This window comes from Dipodomys merriami, unplaced genomic scaffold, assembly GCF_024711535.1.
Source record: "Dipodomys merriami isolate MVZ:Mamm:240054 unplaced genomic scaffold, mDipMer1.0.p SCAF_15, whole genome shotgun sequence".
NCBI classification, from domain to species: domain Eukaryota; kingdom Metazoa; phylum Chordata; class Mammalia; order Rodentia; family Heteromyidae; genus Dipodomys; species Dipodomys merriami.
This window is the reverse complement of record NW_027202826.1, coordinates 19,901,644-19,927,684: the sequence shown is the minus strand read 5'-3', so window position 1 is coordinate 19,927,684 and position 26,041 is coordinate 19,901,644. Positions and strand designations below refer to the sequence as shown.

The 26,041-nt window shown below is 38.0% G+C and overlaps 1 protein-coding gene across 4 annotated transcripts in view; it reads left to right on the top strand.

The window, feature by feature from the left end:
• Positions 1 to 8,132, top strand: part of Slc39a8 (solute carrier family 39 member 8) — an 81,411-nt gene extending 73,279 nt beyond the window's left edge. For all 4 annotated transcript variants that reach the window (XM_070022353.1, XM_070022352.1, XM_070022350.1 and 1 more), the window contains 3 exons: positions 3,612 to 3,819; positions 4,232 to 4,416; positions 6,484 to 8,132. In XM_070022353.1, coding sequence (XP_069878454.1) covers positions 3,612 to 3,819; positions 4,232 to 4,416; positions 6,484 to 6,633 — 543 coding nt within the window. In that variant the 3' untranslated portion in view covers positions 6,634 to 8,132. The remainder of the gene's footprint in view (positions 1 to 3,611; positions 3,820 to 4,231; positions 4,417 to 6,483) is intronic.
• The last annotated feature ends 17,909 nt before the right edge of the window (positions 8,133 to 26,041 follow it).

Genomic DNA, 26,041 nt, shown 5'->3' with positions numbered 1-26,041 from the left:
AAAGCAAACAAATGATGAAGCATACAACTACAACAGTAACAGCAGACAATACGAGGTGGCAAAGTGATAGAGGAAGTGACTGATCAAAACGTCTTGTATTCATACATTGGCATTTAAAGCAGACACCCCTTTGTACCATTACTTTAAAAATAATTAAAGCATAATTATTATATAAAACATAATTATTATATAAAATGTGGGACAACATAACTAAAGGAGGTTTTGCGTTCTCTCTGCTAAGTGACGTAGTTTCAGGTCAGTAATCCCGTAATCCAAGCTACACAGAACACTGAGATCTGAGCATTGTAGTTTGAAGCCAGCCCAGGCAGCAAAGTCCATGAGACTCCTGTTAACCACCAAAAGTCTCCCAATTAACCACCCCAAATCTCCAGTTAACCACCAAAAACCAGAAGTAGAGCTGTGGCTCAAGTGGTAGATCACTAACCTTGCAAAACAGCTCTTGGGCAACATTCAGGTCCTGAGTTCAAGCCCCAGGACCAGCACAAAGAAAGTATAAGTTTTTTGTCTTATACAGTATTTGAGACCTAAGCTCATAGAGCTGATGTAAAGCAAAACAAATAAATGCAATGCAGCGTATGCTTAGAGGTAATAGAACTATGTGTGCCATATTAATCTACTTTCCTTTTTAATGGTGTTTGTATGCAGATTCTGTGATATTAGGTAGTTAAGACTTAGTCATTTGCCTACTATCACAAGTAAGGAAATAGATTATATGAATGTGATTAGGTAAACCAAGTGAGAAAATGAAAATGATAGTTTTAGTTCAAAACACTATTATTAGCTATATCTGGGTGGTAAGCTTCTAAATAGAACTTTATGACTTTTCTTTTCCCTGCCAGCTCCCTGATCCAAGGCACTTTGTGTCCAATACATGTGTCTAATACACGTCTGGACATGTATTGTTGGATGGTAATTCTTTACTATGTTGTGCATTTAAGATATAGCTGTAATATTAAAGACAGGGTTGAATTCTTTTTATGCAGATGAGATTTGCTTTATAAAGTAAAGGAGATTAGAGACTTATTCCAACATTGCTTCTATTCCTGAAAAGATTCTGTTGAGAGCAACAGGAGTTCTATCTATGTATTGCTCTCACTTTATTTCGCACAAGAATCTCCCGTTAATTTGTAGCAGCAGTACCAAAAAACTTCTACCTTTCCTTTTGTGGCACTGGGTAAGTTCAGTCACCTTTTGTTGTTTTAACTTCCTTGATTGTAAAATGATAATAACAGTGGTACTAAAGTATTGAACAGTTGGAAGAAAACATCGGAAGGGCTTTTAAGTCAGTGTGTAGAGTATAATAAATTCTGGATGCCTTTGTTGTAGTGATTGTGACAACTCCATGACAATTGCAACAAATGTGGCTGCTAGTGTGCCTGACCCTTCCATAGTAGTCTAAGAGCTCATTTGCACCAAATGACATTCAGCTTTCTATAAGCAACCAAAAAAGCCTCACAAAAGATATAGATTTTCCACTAATGGAGCGGTGAGAAAAAATGATTGCAGGATCTATTGTTAGTTCTGACAGTCAATCCCCCAAAAGTTTTGAGAAATGAAACGGGATGTGAGTAATGCCAAACCTCTTAGATAATGGTTTCAAGAGAAGTCCTCCACTGGATAATGGTGGCGATGGTTCTTCACTGGTTCTTGAAGATAGAAGCTGTTGGCATTTTGGTGTCTTCCTCATAGCATTCAGCACAGAGTGTTTATTTCATTTTTTAAATGTTGGTAAATATTGTCATGCTTTCTGCTTTCACTATCGACTAATAATATGATGGTTTTCATTGTGATAACTCCATGCATGAGTACGGTGTATTTTGAAAAATTTTACCTCCTCATTTATATAGTTCCATTCTGTCTTTTCTCCCTTGCTCTTAAACCATGTTTGATGGACTTGATTGTGGTGATACGTATGTACACACATATATGTATTGTGTTTTGATTCTTTTCATACTCCACCATCCTTTTCTTTCTCTCTTTTCTGCCATTGATTCCTCCTTCAGAAAGCCCCTCTTTCAAATCTATATCCTGTAATGATGATGATGATGGTGATGAAATGAGCAGGAATGTGATATATGGCTTATCTTTATGTATATTATCATTATCTTTTGTTTATGTGGTACTGAGGAATTGAACCCAGGGCTTCATGCATGCTAGGTAAGCACTGTACCACTAATCCACATTTCCAACCACTACTTGTCTTATCTTGTTCAATAACATGAATTCCTGCTCCATGTATTTCCCCAAAATGACATAGTTCCATTTTCTTTATGGCTGAGTAATATGCTATGGTTTGTGTACATCATATTTTTTTATCCATTCATTATTGAACACTTTGGCTGATTCCACAATTTGGCTATGGCAACACAAAGTTTTATAAATTGCAGTTGTTCAACCAATATGTTGATTAGGTGCTTAGATGGAGGCGAGGGAGAAGTTCTTCAACTGAAAACTGCTGTCCTACTTAAAAAATGAATTTGCATTGTATCATCTTTACTCACAATTTCTGAAAACTGCTCTAGTCGGCACTTATCATTTGACTTTGTATAACATGTCAATTTCATGGAACTTGCAATTCCTTCCAATGGTCATAGGATTTCCTTTTTATTATTGCTTCAAAATGGAAATAGGTGTTAGCATAAGGGCAAACCTTCTTCAATCAAGCTTAATAGAATTTGTTGCAAATAATTGAAATTTAGGGTAGGTAGGGGCCATCTTGTTAGAGTTTAAATACCAAGCATAGTTACTGGAACCAAGTGGAGACTTAATTAAGTTGTTGACCAAAGAATGCATACTATAATATGTTCATTTCATTTCACAGTTGAAGAAACTGGCTGAGATAATTTGCTCATATTCACACAGTGACATAGGAGGTCCTGAAACCAAATGTCCCTTGGTGTCACCATGCTTTAATTATGGATCTCACATTTAAATTGTAATTGCTAGAAGACTTTAAATTTAGTCTTTGCATACCTTTATTTTAAAGTAAGGATACAAATCAAATTCTTAGGCTTGTTCATACTAGTCTGAAGGACTGATTTTAAGGGAAACTAAAAATGTCTGTAAAAATCTTCTCCAAAGTATACCTATTGGTACATTTGCTTTCTCATACCGTGTTTCATTTTTTGTAATTTTTAAAAATTATCTTTACGTAGTAGTACAAAGGAGTTGTCATTCAACAGAGCAGTTTATGAATACAGTGCATGTTGATCAATGTTACCCCTTTCCAATTCTCCCCCATCCCTCCCAGCCCATCCCTTCCCTACTTTTCTTAATTTTTTAGAATATGTATTGAATTCCTTTTTGCCATTTAACCAAAGTTGTTTCTGTACACAGTTCATCTTGATCTGTGTCATCCCTTCAACCTTCAAACTTTACAACCCCCCTCCCCCCAACACACACATACACACGTTTCCTTTTTCTCTCCTATATACTGTGAAAGCTTCCCATCCACTCCAAAGACTTCCAAGTCGAGTCATTTGTCTCTGAAGACACAACCCACCGCCTACTTCTTTCTCTGTATCTCTTAGACTTTCAAAAGAAAAAACAAAGTTGCTTATCCCGTTGCTTTCTTTTCTGCTGTTTTACAGGATGGGAAAAAGGAGTCAAGTTCATGCACGTGTTTGAAGGGGCCCAAGTTGACAGAAATCGGGACAATTGCCTGGATGATAACGCTCAGTGATGCCCTTCACAACTTCATCGACGGCCTGGCCATTGGAGCTTCCTGCACGTTATCTCTTCTCCAGGGACTCAGCACTTCCATTGCAATCCTGTGTGAGGAGTTTCCGCATGAGCTAGGTGAGAGACACTGCTCCTGTGGCAAAGGTGACTTCATCTTGGTTTTAGCAAGAACTGTCGATGCACCAAGCTGAAGCAACCATTGTGCGTGTTGATGATTATCTTGGATCTCAGTCCAGAAACTGAGAGAGAGAGAGAGAGAGAGAGAGAGAGAGAGAGAGAGAGAGAGAGAGAGAGAGAGAGAGAGAGAGAGAGAGAGAGAGAGAGAGAGAGAGAGGAGAGAGAGAGAGAGAGGGAGGGAGAGAGAGAGAGAGAGAGAGGGAGGGAGGAAGGGAGGGAGGAGAGAGAGAGGAGAGAGAGGAGAGAGAGAGAGAGAGAGAGAGAGAGAGAGAGAGAGAGAGAGAGAGAGAGAGAGAGAGAGGAGAGAGGAGAGAGATTCATTTGCTTTGTTTTTTCCTTTTTCTTTTTCTAGGGGACTTTGTGATCTTGCTCAATGCAGGGATGAGCACCCGACAAGCCCTGCTGTTCAACTTCCTGTCTGCCTGCTCCTGCTACGTTGGGCTGGCATTCGGCATTTTGGTGGGCAACAATTTTGCTCCAAATATTATATTTGCACTTGCTGGAGGCATGTTTCTCTACATTTCTCTGGCAGATATGGTAAGAAATTGAATGCTTTTGTTTGCTTTAAATTAAGAGGAAAATTGAAGAAGGGTGGCCTGCTTTCCATAGTGCACAAAGTCATTCCCATTTCAATGGGTTCACTTGCACCAATGGTCACTTGGAAGTGGGTTTCCTTGATTCTTTTATCTCTGATCTTAAGGATAGTGAGTTTTTTTTCCTTCTGAAATTGGCATATTTACTTCGGTCTCTTTTGCTCTTGTGGTGCACAAAGCTCTCTGCCCCGTGTAATCTTTTCCCCCTGGTTTGTGAGGATGTAGAATTGGGAGAAGAACAAGCTGGGAAAGTAACTAGCATTTGGTTACTTCAAAGGCCAGAGCAGTGAAAACTTTTGGGGCAAATTAAAAACTAGCACAAAAAATTGGGAAAAATTAAAATTGGCAATATTTCTTTGGGTCAGTATATATATGTAGGTCTATATTTATGTCATTGTCTTTATTCATAACTGTGCGAGTATAGATGTGTCCATGGAAGTTGTGGATAACCTTCTAGAACACACAAATCTAGTGCATAAAAATCAAGGAATAGTTTTTATTATATATGGGACTGAATTACACATATAATATGAATTATATATGAATTAATATGAATTATATATGTTGTATTTACATATAAGTTATAGTTATATAACTCATGTTGCATGAAGTTAAATTTATATCACTTATAAAAATTAATCCATATGTGTGATTATATATGTAATTCATATAACTTATATATGAATTCATGTAACATATATGAATTACATATATAATTTAAGAACTTAATCTCCATATGAATTCTTAGCTCAAATTATAGCTACCTGGGTTCATTGTTCTTTGCACACCCTTTCAAGAACAAGGATTTTATCTTTAAACCACTCCACAGAATTAATGCTTTACACTATCTTGATTGTAGGTGGTCATTTGCCCTTTCTCTGATATAAGAACAGAATCTATTAGAGATGTTCAGTTTGAAGAAGAGATACTAATAAATTATGTTCTATATCCATACAATGGATTTACTTTTTAAAGTACTGGCTCACAGCTTTCATCCATTGTAGCTGACTGGATTTTCTTAAGCCAAGTCCACACATTAACTGTAGATTCTGAGAACTTTATACATGGAGAAAATGCATCAGAGCATCTACAGAGAGTAATAAGAGAAGATGTTTTGAAAAGTTGGCATTTCCTTATATCCTGACATAGCTTCTTCATGTAGATAAGATGAAGGGTAGATAAGATGCAGCTGACAAAGGGTACATTTTAAGTAAAACAGCATGGGGTTTTAATTACTTTCATTGTACTGGCTTCATCTTCTTTAACCCTAGAATAATGCATCATTTATTTAAGGATTTTTGTGAGGGTAGAATGAGCTAAAGGAAACAAATTGAGAAAAAGGGGGAAATAAATACACGGCTCATTTTGAAAACTGTCCAACAAGCTAATATTGGTATATACTCTGTGCCAAGCCTAAAATAGTCAGGCCCTTAGACCCCAGGCAGAGTAAAAATAGGCACAGATCCTATATTCACGAAATTTTCTATCTAGAATGAAGCAAACCAGGAACCAACCAAACAGAAGCCATGCACATGACTAAAAAAACTATGAGTAGTTTCAAAATGCAGTGAAATAGAAGGTGGTGGCGACCATAGGGTCACTTAGTATAAACTAGGATAATTTATGGGAAGCGATTTAAGATAAAACCTGTGGAGTTTCATCTATTGGAAAGTTAGAAGGAATGGAGTTCAGGAAAAAGTCGTGAAGAGTGTGTAGAAAGGCACTGTGCATTTTGGGTGTTGAAAGAATGATGTGGAAGGAAGAGAGAGTGAGAAGCGAGAGGAGTGATCGAAACAAAATGAGAAAAATCCCAACAGACTCAGTTGAAGAACACAATTTCAGTTGTTTTACTCTATTGATGGTGGAAGCATTAATTACCCCAGCCACACAAGTTCTATTAAAGCATCAAAACATTGGCAGTCAATGCTCAGCTCTCCGGTAGAAATCTATGTGTGACCATTTTATGTTTGACCACAAGATGGCAACAGTTATCTAACAATCTATCTTCTAGTTTCCAGAGATGAATGATATGCTGAGAGAAAAGGTAACTGGAAGAAAAAAGGATTTCACCTTCTTCATGATTCAGAATGCTGGAATGCTAACTGGCTTCACGGCCATTCTGCTCATTACCTTGTACGCAGGAGAAATCGACCTGGAGTGATGGGACACCGAAGATGGTCTTGTTCATGAAGGCATTTCAGAAATTAAAAGGAAATATCTCCAAAGGGATTTTTAAGCTTACCCTATTTAGTTAAAAGATAATTTTGTTTTCAAGATAATCGAATTACTGCTTTCAGACCATTATTTGTTGTTTAAAATGTTTCAAAAGGTTTTTGGTTCCCATCTGCAATACTCAGTGTATGGGTCTTCTGTAAAACTATGTTTTTCAGTGTTTTATGCATACATTAAAATCATCATAAGGCAAGACACATGTGTTCCATAGTCATGTAAACACCCAGACCCAGAGAAAAATACAGGATGCGTCATGTATAGGTCACATAAGGCTTTCGTAGTAGGATGGAAGTTTCCAATGACTTCAGAATGGCTTTCTTGCCATCAGTTTGTTCTCATGCATCCAAGAGCAGGTACAGCCCAAATGTGGAAGAGAATGAAAACATTTTTAGCACAGAGACAAATGATTCCAAGGTCTTAATGAACCCCAGAAAGAAAGATTGCTCCTATTGGGTTTTAGCAAGTTGTAGGAGTGTTTTGAAAATGACATTAAACTACTGTGAATTAGGAAATCATCAAAGCCTTGCTTACCCTATGAAGTTTGGGTTAGAGCTTGATCTTTGAGTATGAACTCTAGAATTCTTATTTTGACTTAGGTTAGGGGTCTTAAATGGCAGAACAGCCTGTGAAGCCATTGTCAACTGTTTCAATATACCCTGTGTTTGTTTTGCAACAGTGAAGAAATATGTTGGTTGGGGGTGAAAGAAACTGAATATAATTTTTAAGCAATTTGCCTTTAAAGATGCAGATAACTATTTAGCAGAGATTATTTCGATAAATACTGAACAACAGCTGGCCTGCTCTCCAGGAAGGACTGCTTAACTAGAAAATAGACATTCCTCATGGCTACTTGAGAGTCATTCAGGAAAGACTTTTGTGTTCAGTGTTCTTTTTTCCATATAGCATATCTTGGAAAGATCATCACACCATGGCTACATTTCTACCCTTTCTAAAAGATAGAGTCTGTTCATTCAGAAAATTAGCTCAAAATGGAATATTCTAACCTCAAGGCACACTCCCAAGTAACTTAAGGAAAGATGATTTGACAATGAGGAAAATTACCATCAAAAGCCAACAGTTATCTCAGGAATCCTATTTTTCTGCATGTTTGATGAACATTTTCCATAGATGTTCATGTATATGTTACTTTATGATTGACAGTTTAAGAAATTATCACTTGACCAATAGTAAACCCCTTTGAAACCATGTCTTGTGTCATTCATTATTCATTTCATATGTCTTTTTTAAAAAAAGTGGATTCTATGGTGTTTTGGGGGTGTTGGATGAAAAGGAAATTGATGTGTTTATTTCAAAGATATCTAGCAAATAACTACTACAAAGATTTATTATTCATCTCTGTGAATAAAATCTATTTTTTGTTCATCTTTTACATTCAATCTTAATAAATAATCTTTGTCTTTTTAAATATAGATTGTGTGTCTTATTTAAGAAACTATATCATTATATAGAAACACGATAGTTTAATGATCCTTGTTGTATATGTGGATTATAGTCTTTCATTTATTCAGTTTTTGATGCTCAGTCTGGGGCTTGAAATAAGGGCCTGGATACTGTCCCAGAGATTTTTTTTTTTTTGCTTAAAGCTAGGACTTTACTACGTGAGCCATACCTCCACTTTGGGCTTTTTGGAGATAAGAGTCTCATGGAGTTTCCTGCCCAGGCTGGCTTGGAACTGCATTCCTTAGTTCTCAGTTTCCTGAGTAGCTAGAATTATAGGCATGAGCCACCAGCTCCTGCTTAGTATGAGTAATTCTTGCTACTTTCTCTCCACGTGCTTGCTTCTTGTTATTCTGACCGTGTGCTTTGCTGTTGGTCATTTTCCTTAGAACAGACAACAGAGGTAATGAAGACTAAAAAGAAAATGGTCACTTAGTAGAGGCCATGGTTGAAGATAAAAGGTAGCAAATAGAAAGTTATGATTACATTTAAATGACTCGAGGTAATGTTTCAAATAGCTAACCCTTTTAGTCAAGGTATCTTTTTCCAATGCTTTCATTATACCAGCTAAATACAATATTTAGACTATAAATGGGCTACTGGGACAAACTAGAAATGATTTAACCAGATTCTATATTTGTATATATATATATATATATATATATATATATATATATATATGCCTTTTAAACTGTATTTATTTTTGGTGCAGATACTGGGGCTTGAACTCAGGGCCTTGTGTACTCTCAGCAGTTTCTGCCCAAGACTGGCACTCTACTAGTAGAGCCACTACTTCACTTCTGGCTTTTTAATAGCTAGTTGGACATAATAATTTCTTGGCTTTATGTACCTGGGATGACTTCAAACTAGGATTCTCAGATCTCAGCTTCCTGAGTAGCTAGGATTGCAGGCATGAACCACTGGTGCCAGACATATAGGTTATATATGTTAATTTTTCATCATTGAATTTTAAAGAATGCCTTTAAAGAAAGTTGCCATTTGTGGAGTACTCTAGAAGATCGCTATGATAGCACAGGCTGTAACATGTGGTCACCAAGGAATGGATGAGGAGGTATGAAGATGTGTGATTAAGATGGACATTTGTGGGTAAAGAGGAAAATAGAAACGATGCCGTTTACAAGAGAATCTCATAAGATGGATTGAAACTGGTAATGCTTTCTGCTCTCAAAAAGCAGAGGAAATTTATGAAATATGGCCCATGCTCAGCCAGCCCCCCAGACATGTGGTCATTGTAGACATTGTTAGGATAGAAAGGGTAGATTAGTGTCTGACTTCCAGAAAATACAGAGGCTCAAAGGGGCTGGCAAATGGCTTTAGAGGCAAAGTGAATAGAGTTTAGTGGGAGAATCTTAGTGTAGTAAGCAAAGTTGGGGAGAAGGGACCTGTCTTGAAGACCAAGTCAGTTCTCAGTGGATTTTCAGGGAAAAAGAAGGGCGATGTCACCTGGACCAATTGGAGAGCTGGGATGCATCAAGAAGGAGGAGGCCTGAAGAATACAATAGGAGTGAGGTTGGCTTTAAGGGCCTCTGCAAAGAACCTTGCTATCTCCTAGAGTCTTTCCCCATCGAAGCACGTAACCAGGGAGGGGCTAGAAACTACAAATAGGCAAACAGGGTGAGCAGAAGTCTAACCATTAACTAAGGATTGTAGTACTGTTTGATGTGGAATGAACGCTTTCTAAAACTGACTTGGCATTCTGCATTTAAAGTGACTGTAGGATTTCACGGTCTGGGAGTCCTGGGTCAGAACCATTCCTATGCCACTCCAAGCTTCTTCCAGGTATAGGGGAAAGGCAGCTGATCCCTATCCCCCAACACAAGCTTAAAGGTTAGTAAGGAATAAAATCAAAGGTGCTTTTATTCGCCCTCCGAGAGCTTCTTGTTTGTTTGTTTTTTTGCTTATTAATATTTATTTATTTGATTGATTCATGTTTGCAGTTCTGGAGATCAAATACAAGGACCTATAAATGTTAACCAAACACCAGTGGATCACACTGTGATCTCATATTAAAAAACAAACAAACATATAACTAACTGCCTTCTAATTGCAAAGTTTCAGGAAATTATTGTCAGTTCCTTTGGTCGTTGGGAGTGTAATTACTGTTTCAGAGGGTGGAAGGGACAAGTTGTAGGTGTAAGTCCTTAATAATGTAGCTCTATATTTATCATACTTTATACGAATAACAAGACTATTCATTTGACAACCGAGTGGTCTTACATGGAACGTTGGTCCCAGTGGTCACATGCTTCCATTCTCGAGAAGGTACAGCTGCGTACCTCTGAGTGTGCCTCCAGGGATGCTCCTCCCGCAAACCGCTTTCACGTTATCTCACATCTTTTAGGCTTTGCTTACATGGGAATCCCTACATGTTATTCCAGTTGAGAAGGGAAATCTGTCTAAGGAAGTGTATGTCCATCTATGCCAGAAATGCAGTTGCTCTCACAAACTAAGCATTTTTAATTTACACTCAAGGAAATGTTTTCATTTCACTAAGAACTGAAAATACAAACCAGGCCTGCTGGTGCCATCTGCAATCCCAGCTTCTTCACAGTCAAAGGCATGAGGACCATGAGTTCGAGGTCAGCCTGAGCAAAGTGAGTGAGAAGCTTATCTGAAAAAAAGAAGTAAAAACAAAAATGCTAGACCCGTAGCTCCAGTGGCTTCTATTCTCATGAGAATGTTACTGTGTCAATATGCCAATTACGCATGCACTTTAAAAAATTAGTATTCTCTCTGACCTTAAAGAATTGGTCTTGTTTTCAGAAGCAGGGCAAGCTGGAGCCATGAGGTCATGGGGATACAGGTGATCTGAGAGTGTGGATGCCCAGAGCCCCACGCAGGTGCAGCTGTGCACAGCTGGAGAGCTCTTTCTCCCATAGCACCCTGCAGTACCCTCTGCTGAGAAAACTCAACAGGGTGCTGCTAGTGGAGCGGCTGGGTGCTGGGAGGCATTTCAGTTCCTTCTGTCGAAGCTCCATCCAAAGGGTCAAGCTGAGTCTGGGAGAAGGTAAATTGATACAGAGTGCAGGGAGTTGAGAGATCCAAACTGCTTCCCACTGCATGTGTGTAGTTAGTTGTTTGGTGAATAGATGAACATACATCACCATATCTTAATAGGAACCGACCATTTGTTTCCTACTGTAACTGATCTGCAGTGCACGTCTTTTCTTGGAACAGGAGGTAATGATGTACGAATTGGGTGGGGAAAAGTAAGACAGGAAAGTGGGGAAGGTGGGTGGAGTTGGTACTATGTCAGAACACAGTGAAAGTTTATAGGGGATGGGAGGAAGACCTGGACTGTTTTGAGAGACTAGCTCAAAGGCAGACTTAAAATACCAGCAGGTAACAATAGTCTGGGTAGATACAATAGTCCAGTTATCTGTCTAGCAGCACTGCTTGAAGGCTTGACCATCACTTACCTTAAAATCCACTGGTTCTAGGTGGCAGAGGAGAGAGTGTTCCTCTGAGTGTTTACTGAATAAGCAGTTGGTGCCTTGTGAGAATTTCCTGTGGGTCACATTCCTTCACTCAAACTGTCCCTTACCTCAGTATAAGGTACGAAAGACGGCATGGATAGCGATGACCACAGAGCTGAGAGGCTCCTATTACTCCCCGCCCACACTTGTAAATAGATGTTTTCCCTCCGGGAGTCATTATATTTGTTAATTTTAAAGCTGTTACTCTTATAATTAGGTATGAGCTTGTTAATGAATTGGAAACATTGATTTTAGAAATCCAAGGAACCGTGGAGGAAGGTAGTTCATAGCAGCTCTCTCCTTTCTCTGTGTTTTCGCTTTGTTTCAATCAAAGTGTCTCAATTTCTGAAAAGCTAACCCTCAGAATTTCTTTGTGTGTGCACTTTTACAGACGACAGCACAACAGAACAATCACCAGCACCATGCTGGCAATCCCTTTGCGATTTAAGGCTAAAGAACATGCACAGTATGTTAGATTACTACTAGAGATGACATTGTATAAGGTGGGATTTGGTCTGCCCTGTAAATGTAGGGCCCAAGCTGGCAAAAGCCATTGCCCAACATGGCTGGAATAATGCACGTCAGGTAGCTTTTCCAGTTTCTCGTGACTTCTGTCTCCATTGTTACTAGCTTCAGTCTTCCTCTGTAAACTGATTGCTGCACACCACAAGGTTCAGGAAGGCTTTTTATTGTTAATATAGAGGGATTACAGTTACATAAGTCAGGTAATGAGTACATTTCTTTTGGGACAATGTCACCCCTTCCCTTGCTCTCTCCCAGTTTTTCCCTCCCATTCCCACCCACAAAGTTGTATAGTTCATTTTCAACATAGTGTCTAGTGCATACCGCTGCTTTATTTGTTCATCCTTTGTCCCTTTAGGAGGGCTTTTACATGAAGGCCAAAAGAGGGACAGCCAACAGTGTGGGCCACAATTTGTTCACAGAGCTTTCCAAAGAGCTGAAGCTCTTGTATATCTGTGTATATCACTACAGAGCTACTGGTGGTAGCACGCCCCCAAATAAGGACCATCTTTACTTATTCATCCTTATTCTCCATAAATGTCAGAGCAAGGAGAAGACACTGGAGTGGGAAGAGCTGCTGAACTGCCCCTGGGTTACGTCCCTGATATCCTTGGTCCTTCCTATTTATTTATTTTTTGTTAACTAGCTTTTTCCATTGTGGGAGTTATTCAGGTTATTTTGATGTTTCAGTTAATACTGTTTGGGGGATTTAGAGCATTTGCTTTGGGTTTCTGTTACTCGTAATTAATTTTGTTCTACACATCAGTTTAAAAATATTTATTTCAAGCATAATTTGTGGCTCTTGAATTCTATAGGGTGCCTCAGAGTATTTTGAGCTACATTTGTCAATGTCTAGAGGTAAATGGCTCTTTCTGAGGGACAATAGCAAAGCCATTCCTGTGGCGGTAAACAAAAGTCTTTCAGAATTTCTAGTTTCTTTTTTTTTTTTTTTAATTTAGTTCGGAGTATACAGGAACATTGTTCTTGTTTTAGTCTTTGCATTTAGTCTCTGAGTTTAGCAGAGTTAGCTCACTAGCGTTGGCTATAGGAAGGCTAACATTTGATGCTACTGAAATCCTTCAGAACGGAAGAGAGCATCAGTTTGTCATATATTTGTCATATAACCCACCTAGGTCTTAGAATAGTTAACGGCATTGGAATAATATTCTAAGTATAGAACCATATATTTTTTAATAGCAACAGTAGGATAACTGAGAGATAACTTATATACCTTGACAAGCCAAGTAAAATCAGACTTTTTAGATAATTCCAAGGAAGGTGTTTAAGGTAGGGTATAAATCTAGGCCATACTTGATATGCCATGTGTTCACAGAAAACTGCAGTTTATTGCCAACTCTCATTTGCTTGTCAAGTTATTACTTATTATTTTTATAGACACCTGGCTTTTAAAAAAAAAGCCCCATTTCCTGATATTTATACTTATCATCTAGGTTAGTATTGGAATAATTTCCATTTTCTTCTAAATGATGTTTTAACATGAATTGACCAACCTTCACATCTTTTTAAAATGAAGATAAGCAATTGCAAGAAGCCACTGTAGATGAGGAGGAAAAGAATTCTGGGCTTTTCTCCTGTGAATGGATGAATGAGTAAATGAATGAATGAATTGGGTCTATACAAATGTATATTTATTGTCTATAGATGCCGAGCCTGGAGCATGATAGGGTGGAACTGAATTCATCTCAGTAGTCTACTTAGTTCACTCAGCAGAATGCATGTTATAATCTCTATTACTGCTATACTTATCCATGTAGAAAAATACATAGATGAGGAAGATGTTTTCTGATACATTGGTAAGTGATAACTCTATGAGGCTATGAATCATTTTTAACTGTTTATTTTTTAAAATGTTGGCTTTTTTCTCAATTTCCTCTAATAAACATGCCTGTCAATGCATGGAGTAAGGAAATCTCTGGTTAGTGGGATTCTGAATCAATCATCCTTCAAAATTTGTTCTTTTTAATATCTTCCAGTTTTCCAATGGCATATATTATATAAAAAGCATATATCTAATAGATGTTTTTTAGGGGAAAGGAATAAAGTAAATAATTTAGAAGACTTAGGGTTTTAGGGGAAGCCAAGCGCTGGTGGCTCATGCCTATAATCCTAGTTACTCAGGAGGCCGAGATCTGAGGATCATGGTTCAAAAGCCCAGGCAGGAAAGTTCATGAGACTCTTCTCTTCGATAAAACTCTAGAAAATGGGAAGTGGCGCTGTGGCTCAAGTGGCAGAGCACTAGCCTTAAGCTGAAGAGCACAGGGCCAGCTCTCAGTCCCAGAGTTCAAGCCCCATGACTGACAAAAAAATGAAAAAGAAAGTTTTAGGGGAGCATTGTAACTGACCTGCTTAGTGTCTACTAGTTTTGCTATCTTCTTCTGAATTATCTGTTCATCAAGTTAGTAGTTTCTTTCTCTGGAACATTCTACCTTCAAATCCCCGCAATCCCAGTATTTTCACTAGTGATATGTTAGAAGTAAGCAAGTGATTGGTCCTGACCACTGAGAAAGATGGGCTGTGTGCTAGGGAATGACTTGAAAGTTGAGTAAGAAGAATGCATCATTTTCTTCCTTGTAACGCTCCATTTCCCTGTTGTTTTGAGATGCTGTTGCTACTGTTTTGGGTTGAGTTGAAAGACTAGCTTCAGTGGATGTTCCTTTTTATAATCTAAACAAATGGCTCAAAAAGCCAAGGAAATTTAGATCCACATTTTTCTGTTCTATGTTTATTTCTTTTCATTTCTATTCTTTTTTTTTTTGTCAGTTGTGAGGCCTGGGTGTTGCCCCTTAGCTCTGTCAGCTCAAGGCTAGTGCTCTACCACTTGAGCATCAGCCCCACTTCTGGCCTTTTCTACTTATGTGGTGCCTCATGCATGCAAGGCAAGCGCTCTACCACTGAGCCACCTTCCCAGCCCCTCATTTCTATTCTTTCTTCCTTTTTTGGGGGGACAATTTGCTCACTAGTTCTCCATGTTTAGCAACTAGTATAAATCAAGTTAGTTTCCCCCTAAAAGGAGAAAACTATTACTGATACCAATGTAGATTTATTTGCTTTGATCAATTCCCATGATTCATCAATTAGACACTTTTAGAAAATATAGTGATTTCATTTGTCAGGTTGAGGCTTTATTGTGAACTGTACCAGCCTCTGGATGAAGACACCTAAAACAAACCTTGGTCTGAAGGGAATAAGAGGCAATTATCAGTACCTTTTAAAAAAACAATAAATGAAAAGAAAGACTACTTATGTACCTGAAAACTTGTTTGCAATCCAACTTTGAAAGAAGAGACATGAAATGGCTTTGTTTTTGTCCTCTTTTTTCTTCCCAAGATTGTATTTAGAGGAACTGAAAACTAGATATGCAGAACGCAGGATTGTTTTCATTGAATTAATAACTTTAGTATAGTAAGTGAAATGTTCAAATTTTTATATTTTTAATAGATATTCCTGAGGATGGATTGTCAAAATTCCCTGTAGTCGGATAGTTTAGGTTTAGGTTTGGGGTCTCATGTTAGTTCAAGCATATGGAGTCTGCCTTGCATGCAGTAGGTACTTAATATTGGCAGTTGAATATCTGAATGCACAAAAAGCTTTGGACTGAATCTAAACACAACTTGCACAATTTTCCAGTGATCTTTAGCACTCAGTTTATTTAATGTAAGAATTAAATTTTGTAAAATGGTAAGTTAGTACTCCTACTAGTAGTTAGAAATTAGATGGTTATTATTTTTCCCAAATATGTAGTTTTGTTTCCTTGCCCTTGAGTAACTTTTAAATGCTTCTCTCTATTTTTGACCTCAAAATGGATTATCTCTGTGGGTCATCTGTAGAAAGTAGAATCTGTCACATTTATAAACGATCTTTTGAATGCCAACACAAATAGAAAGGAGAAAGTTAATCTAAAGTTAGGTGTTTTGAACTGTAGGGTGTACACCCCTGGAGCTGCTTGGTAAACACAGCTTCCCTGGCTCCATTCCAGGTTTTCTCTGCTGGAATATCTGAAGATTAATCCTGGGAATGTATGCTTTAACAATGCTCTCAGGGATTGCAAAGCAGGAGGTCTGAGAGTCTTGCTTTGATCTTTCCGATGATGCTCAGGATCTTTTCCTAGAAATCAATCTAGTCAGGAGAAAAATGTCATGGATTTCATTCCTGTGGAAGCCAATGATCTTACCCTCAATGTGGCTTGGCTGTACACTGTCCACCCTCCCCAGGGTGCCATTTTGCTTCTGTACTTTGGTGAAAGGAGAAAAGAGTAATTTCAACTAAGCTCTGCTTGACCAATATTAACCTACCACTCTTCCTGAAAAAAAAAACAGTTCTAAAACTTTATCACATAATCTTAGGTAGTTAGAAACCCTTCTGGGTCACACTGGCTGACTGGTCACCATCGTCTCCACAAATGGGTACACACACACACACACACACACACACGCACACACACACACACACACACACACACACAATGTGTGTGTCTTAAGGTATTTGCTCCTTACTTTATCCTAAGAGAATCAGGTGATTAAAGGGGTCAGAATGTGGTACCTGTTACCATGGAGACCAGAAGCTATTCAGCTCCTGGGCAGGTTGTTTTTGTTTTTTCTCCCTCCCTAACCAGTTGGCTTTCCCCCCCCTTTTGCTCCCCCCTTTCTTTTCCCTTTTTTTTTAAACAGCAAATAATTTTTATCAAGTGGAAATAAAACTCTTAAAGTCTTTCCCTTCAGTTCTAGTTTGTGTGAGAGAGAAAAGAGACTAAATCGCATTATTCTGAGTTGTAGAATTGAGAAAGTGCTGGGATTATCACGATGTTTGTTTTCTGGACATGCAGGCATTTTGCTTTAAGAATCTGTTAGTTCCTCTACAGTTATGAGGATGAAGACATAGAGTGTGTTCAGTGCACTTACCTGTTGGTATGGGAGAAAGAAATTGATATGTTGGTGATTTCAAAGTATTTGATACAGTTCTACTGACCCCTTTAAATACTGAATGATACCCAGTCTCTTTGGCTTTCCCAAGAATTATCTCACTTAACTCTACATCAAATAATGAGGTGGATTCAATGATGCCCAGTTTTATAGACAAGGGAACTGAAAGATACCATGTTTAAGTGGTTGCTCAGTGATGGAACTAGGAGTAGAACTAGGCAAGCTAATGTGGCACCTGCACTTGTGCTGTAACCACTGCTCCACAGATGCTGTTGCTTCTTCAACTGTGCACTGATCATAGTTAAATTCACATTCAACTCTGGTGGGCTATAAAGTCCCAAGGCAGAACCAATCATTATTTCATCAAGTTGTGAAGTATCATAAGACAGCTCACATCAGTGTGTCTATTCTGCCCAAATGCCTATAACACAGCCTCTAAACCAGCCTTGAATTCCAGAAGTGCCTGCGCTGTAGACTCTTTAAGAGTTCAGTCTCAACAGCTAACCTCCACTTGGAACACAATTACAGGCCTTGCTGTGCTTTGCTGTATAGTCTTTGCTTTTACTACATAATAACTGAGAACAAAAAGAGACAGGCAGAGGCCTGGGTCCCAATATCCCCTTCAAGAAACTACTTCCAATGACTTAACTTCCTCTCTCCAGGTCCTCCATCCTCCAGTACCATCTTCCAGTACTGACAAGGTTTGACACATGGGCATTTGGGGGACCTTCCAGAGCTAAACCATAGCAGAGAATGAGGGTTATGGTAGGCTCTGTGAAAGTGGAGTCACTCAAGCCTGGTTCTGATTGGGAGTTGTGTGAAGCATCCTTTAGGAAATGCCTTTGGGTTTCAAAGAAACCCAACATGATTTCACTATTTATGTGGTATACAGGGTAAGAGGTGGTTTAGTTTCACATCCATCAGAAAAGTGAACTCCCTATAAAAGCAACTCTAGATTTTTTTAAATATTTATCTTGACCTTTCTCCCAGGAATGCCTACTCTACCTTTATGCAGTGACATGCCTATACTATCCTTATGTTAGAGAAGCAGAAAATGGAAAACAGAGAATATTTGTGGATTATTCACACAAATAGAAGTGATGATAAAAATGGTAATAAAAGCACTTTTAGAGAAAATTCTTTTTTTTTTTTGTCGGTTATAGGGGCTGAACTCTGGGCCTGGGCGCTGTCCCTCAGCTCTTCAGCTCAAGGATAGCACTCTACCACTTGAGCCACAGCGCCACTCCCGGCTTTTTTCTTTTTGCTTATGCGGTGCTGAGGAATCGAACCCAGAGCCTCATGCATGTGAGGCAAGAACTTTACCACTGAGCCAACTTCCCAGACCCAAGAAAAACTCTTAATCTTGAAATAGGAGCGAGAACATTTCCTATGTTGTATCTTTCACATTCATAAACATCTCTATAAGAAATGTATTAGTAGAGAGAAAAATTGAGACATTGTTTAGTCATCTTTGCAATATCAAATAACTAGTGTTGTAGAAAGGCTTGGAAATCAGCTTCAGTTCCAAACCCTGTGGATTCAATCATTATGCCAGGTTACTTTATCTTAAAATTACCTTTATAATACTTTCCATTTGCTTTCAGCTAGTACTTGAAATTATAAAATCGGAAGAGGGGTTGTTTGATCACAATAACCATCATCTATTAACTTGTTATGTTCTTACTTGTGCCTTGTGTTGGAGATGGGGTCAGGAGAAATTTCTACTCTAGAAGTTGATGCTTGAGCACAGAAACATGCTCCAGGATTTCTGGCAAGGTCTGTGAGCTACATGTTTTATTTATATGTCAGGGATGTTATTTTATTGCTGAAACCTGATTTGTCTTGTAAGATTTACTCCAAATGCCACCACTTCTAAGAGGTTTTTTTCCTAGATAACTTCAAAAGAAAATTTCTTTCCTATGCTCATATTTACTCAATGTTTTATGTATTCAGTGAACTTTTTATACATGCTCTTGTTTCTTATAAGAGATTCTAGAAGGCAGGGTTTGTGTTGAATGTTTTTTTGCACTTGATAAAGAATGCCTTGCCTAAAGTTTTACATGTAGTAAGTGTTCCATAGATACTGGCTGAAAGTAGAGCAAATACATTCCTTGAACTTGATTATGATCCTTTTAACTTTTTGGCTTTGAATGGAGGAAATTCTCTTCTGAAATATTTATTCAAGGTACTATAGAAAACAAACACTTGAAAATGAAACATGGTAAGATGTAGCTCAGTGGCAGAGCACTTGCCTAACATACACAAGGCTGGGTTTGATCCCCAGCACAGCAAGGAAACAAACAGAAAGAAAAAAGTAGTAAAAAATGAACTGAGTAGATTAGGTTATTTTTATATTCTTCAATTTAAAAATGAGATTGTGCTAAAACTTGTATCAGTAACTTTTTTGATTTTTGATTATTGTTTTAATTTCAAACTAATGTATATTAGCAATATAAGGCAATTCAATTATGATATTTAATAGTAGATAAGTGCAAGTATTTGTTTAAAGTATAATGCCTAGTGCTGGTATTTTACTCATGTTGGAGTTACAGGCATGAGATACAGACTGTGCATCCAGAGATACTGTAAAGCATAGTATTGTATCACATTTTAAGAACTGAATTGTGGAGGGTGAAAAATAAACCCACAACCCAAAGAAAATTGTAATGATATAATGGAATTATTTAAATCATTTTTAGAAAAACAATAATCCAGCTCCATTTTATAGACCTCGAGACAAGAAGATTGTACGCATTGCCAGCCATCATAGAAGATGGACCTTCACAATGCCAGTGTGTTAGAATTGACAAAACAGAACAAAGCCAACTTCTGTCCCTTGGGCTATACTCAGAATGAATGTCTATTTGTTCATTCATGAATGTTTTTTCTTTACACACTGTCTTTCCTTTTTTTCTTTAAGGGAATTTGATTATTTCTATGGTGGCTGCATCTTTTCAGAATTGGCTAGTCAGTTCAATGTGCAAAAACATAATTGATTTCTGTTATTCAGATCTTTGAGCCATCGATCATTTCCTCTGTTAGTTGATCATTCCCTTGAAGTCTTCCTTTTGAAATGGAACTTAACATTCTTTTAAAAAATTATTAATACTTTTCTATTGTGAAAATACCATACAGAGGGGTTACATGAGCAAGGTAATGAGTACATTTCTTATCAAGCATTGTTGCCTCCTCCTTTGTTTCCCCTTACCATCCCTTCCCAACCTCCCCTCCCTCCCTGCCAAAGTTGTAAAGTTCGTTTTTTGACATAACATCTTGTACATCTCATTGTTGCAATGGGTCCACCTGTATCCCTATTTAAACATCTTGTCTTTTCCCTTTTCCTCCCCAACTTATACCAACATCAAATACAATGAAAACAGGGGTTATACCATGGGGGAGGGACATACAAAGAAACAAAGAAATCATCTTATAAATATGTTAGGAACAATAGCAAGAAAGAAAAACCATTTGAGTCCTTATTTCAGGTTCATTTTGCCTAACATCAACTTGTCTGACCATTTCTGCTGGTCTTAGACATATACTAGTTATTACAAATAAGGGAAACCATGAGACCTATGTTTCTCTGGGCCTGGCTTACTTCACTTAATATAGAAAGTGCATGCATTGGGAGAAGATCTTCACTAGCCATACAACGGACAAGGGTCTCATATCTAAAATATACCTGGAACTCAAAAAATTAAATCCCCCAACAACAAATCCTCAAAGAAACAACTGCCCAATAAATAAGTGGGCTAAAGACTTCAAGAGAAACTTCTCTGAAGAGGAAAGAAGGATGGCCAATAGACACATGCAGAAATGCTCAACCTCTCTAGCCATAAAAGAAATGCAAATCAAAACAACATTGAGATACCACCTCACCCCAGTTAGAATGGCTAGAATTAAGAACTCTAATAACATCAAATGCTGGAGAGGAGGTGGCTAAAAAGGAACCCTACTGCATTGTTGGTGGGAGTGTAAACTTGTTCAACCACTTTGGAAAGCAGTATGGAGGTTCCTCAAAAGACTACACATAGAGCTCCCCTATGACCCAGCAATCCCACTTTTGGGCATTTACCCAAATGATCACAAACAAGACCATACTAAAGCTACCAGCACAACTACGTTTATTGCAGCATTATTTACCATAGCTAAGATACGGAACCAACCTAGATGCCCCTCAGTAGATGAAATGGATCAAGAAAATGTGGTATATATACACAATGGAATTCTATGCCTCCCTCAGAAAGAATGACATTGCCCCATTTGTTAGGAAATGGAAAGACTTAACCTTCTTTGCACTACAAAATATAACACACTCTGGCTTATGGCTACTTACAACAACTACAGGTTGTCTGTAGAGCTAGAATGACATGGTCAGCTCAAGTTATCTTATATTGTAAGTCAAATGATTAGAGAGTTTCACATAATGCTATCATGTACTATTCTGTGGTTAAAATAGATACTAAGCAAAAGTACTTGTACTCAACATAGAAGACTGGTGGTTCCTCCAAGTTCCCACTGCTCTAAGATATCTTTTACATTTCAAATGCAAGGCTTCACTTTGTTGACCTATGCATTGATCATTCTCACTACTGAGCAGGCAGACACAGCCACAAAGGTGAACTACAACAGCCCAGTGTGCTGGGTCCTGAACTCTGAAGCACCAAGGAGGAGAGAAGAAGAAACATAGATCAAAATAACTGACAGAGCCTGCAGCAGAGCTGGGGAGGGAGACACAGTTTTATCAGCTTTCTGAGTAAGTATGTACAGCTTCAAGTGGTTTATTCAACATTACATGTTTTATACTTAAATTCTTGGGAAAGACTGTGGAAACAGATTAAAAAAATAGTTCAAAGAGACAAAGAGAAAGATTTTATGGGTCCAGTGTAAGCAAAAAAAGAATATGAAAGCAGTTGATTAGCATTTAATCCGCATTTACTTCCAAATCTGAAGTGTTCTTTGTTACAATAATAGCATGTGTTCTTATTTATCTTCCAGAACATTAAGAAGGCAAGTCATTCAAATTTTTGGAGAAGGTATTGATTTATTCCTTGTTGATTTTCTCCCTCTGCTCCTCCCTGCCTCTCTCTCTCTATTCTGTGGTAGATGACAGGGCTGGAAAGAGAAAGCAAGTCCAGTGATGAGCTTCTAGATTGTTCTGAATCTCTACTCAAAGTAAGAGGGTAGATAGCATCTGTTTCCCCTCAGTCTTGGTTTGCTGGGCATCTGAGAATTCCTTCATGTGGTCTGGGTTAGATCATATACGACACTGAGGATGAATAATGTGATTTTTTTTCAGCTCCACTGATTCTGATACTAGTCAGCAGAAGAAAGCAAACAGAGCCAGTGGGTGAGTTGTCTGTCAAGGTGACCAGCTCAAGTTACTCCATGTAAGGAGAGTGACTATATATTTGGCTAGTATGATTTACTGTCTGAACAAAACTGCCACTGCATCAAAATCAACCTGTTTTAAAATTCTGAAAATGAACTAAAGGCTCATACCAACTTGAGGAGTATTTATTCAACTAAAATTGTGTCAGAACAGTAACGTGGCTTATCCATACATGTTTCTCTGATTTCCCTATCCCAAGTTTGGCAATAATTCTAGAGAATTGTCACTACTTGGCATGTGTACTGGCTTGCTAAAAGGTTTCAGGTCCACCACACACAGAAGCAAGAAATATCACACCTTGAAGAATTTATTATTCTTTGTGGAGGCAAAGTCTATACTTCTGTGATGTGCTTTAATATACCTTTTGAAATTCCTTGATACATGCAGTATAAAGTACACACCTTCTTCATTTCAAATTTCTGAGATGTTGTATTCCTTAAGAAGAAAGAAGATTCACTTGCCCATGACTGAACAAGTCTAGAAATGTTCTGGATGCTTCTAGATGAGGAAATGACATTTGTGGATTTAAATTATACTTATTTCTAACTTTACCTAACCCTATCAATACTTACCTTAAAATAGTTTGAATAAGAGACTTAGAGTAATCAAGGCAGACAAGCATAAATCTACAATAATTTTTTGTGGACTTCTGCATGTACCAGATTATTATTATTATCCAGATGACTGGATAATTCCTCAACAGAGAAATAACATTTGGTTAAATGTGAGATACCAAAAAAGTTTTAATCACAGAGAAGACAGTCCTTTATTTACTTTTCAATTTGGTCTGCTATGAAAGTAGGTTGTGTAGGCTAGGAAGAGATTATTTCAGGGAAAACTTCCTGCTTAATTGACGCAATAGTTTTACACTGACCTGTTCAAGGTGTTCTTTGCTACTAGCATGTTTGTGTTCCTAGTTAGTGGTTCTTATCAAATGATTTTCCCCAACGCTATGCTACTGGGGATGTTTGTTTGAAATAAATATTGCAGAATCACTTTTCTTTGGTAGTCTTCAAATGTTTCGTACAAAGCTTTTCCTTATAATTTTTAAGTATATATACTTAAAGATAATTGCTAGAGGAGCTTGGCACATGAGAACCTCCCCTAGCAATCCTAATTTCCTTTTCAGAATATCGATGAGAAAACAATTTGTCCCCGATGATGAAATCTCACTATGTTTTGTCTCTTTTCCAAAGAGATCCATTAAAGGAGAGAAAGAAGATGCCTTCTGAAATAAAACACCACTTAAAAAACTTTTAGGAACAGGAATAGCAATAAATAAATAAAAGCAAAGTAGAGAATATTGTAATATTTAGGAAGGTGAATTTACAAGAACACTTAAAAGGAGAGAAATGACTTCTCTGGCACATCCATTAGGATTTCTTCTTTTTAGATACCTCGTGTATTAAGTAATATAGATCTAATGGGCTTTCAGAAAAAGCAGGAAGTATTATCTCTGCTCTTGGTTTATGCATCCCAGGAGCTGTCCTGCTCACTCAGCCTGGCCTGAAATATCCATATGTTCCTTGGGCTCTGACTTTTCATTTCAAGAGTATCTTTGGAAGGCCTGTTGGGACAAGCAGTTTTGTTATCATCAGAAAAACATATGACAACAATTTCCTAGATAGTTAAGTAAGAAAAAGTGAGGTAGGATTTCTGAAACAAGCTTTGTGTGTCTTCTCTCTGCCATCTTTTAAACCATCAGATGGTCATGGATGCCTAAGAATTTTGTTTTATAAGTCACATGGGGCTGATTTTCACTGGATTGGTAAATTCAGAACTGTTGATTTTGATGGCAAAATTAGCCGTGGGCAAAAGTTGATGTAAAACTGATGTTTCTTGATCACATGCTTTATCTGTTTCCCAGTGGCAGTGATGAAATTCTCCGAGCACAGAAAGAAGAGATATCTGTATTTTATGTTTTCTTTCTTTTCTTTCTTTTTTTTTTGTGTGTGGGGGGGTTCTGGTCGTGGGGCCTGAACTCTGGGCCTGGGGGCTATCCTTCAGCTCTTCAGCTCAAGGCTAGCGCTCTACCACTTGAGCCACAGCGCCACTTCTGGCCTTTTCTGCTTATGTGGTGCTGAGGAATTGAACCCAGGGTCTCATGCATGCAAGGCAAGCGCTCTACCACTGAGCCACCTTCCCAGCCCTGTATTTTATGTTTTCTTTGTCAGATGTAGAGCTGGCAGAGATTTTTCTCCTGTCGTGTAGGCTGCCTCTTCAGTCTAGTGACGATTTCCTTTGTTGTGAAGAAACCATTTTGTGACGTCATCCTATGTGTTGATCATTGCCCTTATTTGGTGAGCTATTTTGTTCAGGAAATTACTTCTTACATGTTCTAATATTTTCCTTATTCTTTCCAGTGGGAAATTTCAAAGTTCCAGGTCTTATGATCCTAGATCTGCTTTGAGCATCAGTATGTTGAAGTCTATTACTTCATTCTTAGTTTCTTCAGAGCTTTTTATCATGAAAGGATGCTGCCTTTTGTCAAAGAGTTTTTCTACCTCAATTGGGACGATCATAAGATTCTTGTGTTTGAGTCTGTTTATGTGCTCTTATGTTCATTGATTTATTTACATTGATCGGACATTGCATCTGTTCTATGTATTAAAAACAGAATCAGATGCCAAAAATTAAGAAGAAAGAATAGGAACAGACAAATACAATGGCCAGCACAGTCATGAAAAGTATTGGTTCAGATCTGACAATATGTAAAAAAAAAGATGAATTCCTATCATTTATTGAAAAGTTGGAGGAATAGCTTATCTCTGCTCTCTCCATGGCTGTACATCATTGCTGTTTTATACACATAAAGGATGTCTTTATTAAAGTTCACTTTTTGGACATGCTTATACAACTGTGGTGACAGAGATTAATTCATTTGAGGATGCTGAGAAGATAATAGTGCTATTTTACCTTCTGAACTCAGGGAATTTAGGTACTGGCCAAGTGGTTGTGTTCTACACTTCTAGCTAAGTACAATGATGGGAGGAGCTCTAGGCCAGTAATTTAGGGACTCTGCTTTGTCCCATTGCCTGAGAGCTACATCTGGAGGTTTAATAACTTTGATTTTGAATGTGTTTTTCTTCCTTAAGTGCTCCCACTTCCAATGGGAGTGACACCAGGAGCCTGTATCATCAGGCTGTGGAATACTGAGTACTCCATTTCGCTGCACACAGAGACATACAGAAAAAATATATGGCCTTTTTCTGGTAGGAGGTCAGAATGAATGGAGATAGCATGGGGGAAGGCAGCAATCAAGTAGCAGCACAAAAGAATGGTATCAAACCTAGAATTATATTAGAGTTTTGCCTTTTGTTGTAGTTTTGCATAAGCAGTATGAAGAAAAAAAAAGAGGACTCCGGCAATCCCACTTATTTATTACTTTCTTTTTGTATGTGTTCAGGTGTGGGTGGAGGTATGGGGCCATGAGTTCATATAATAAACAAATTTCTGTAAAGGAATACTTGATATGAGGAGCTCAGTGAATCATCAGGAAGTAAAATTGGTTTCTTTTTAATAAAATGT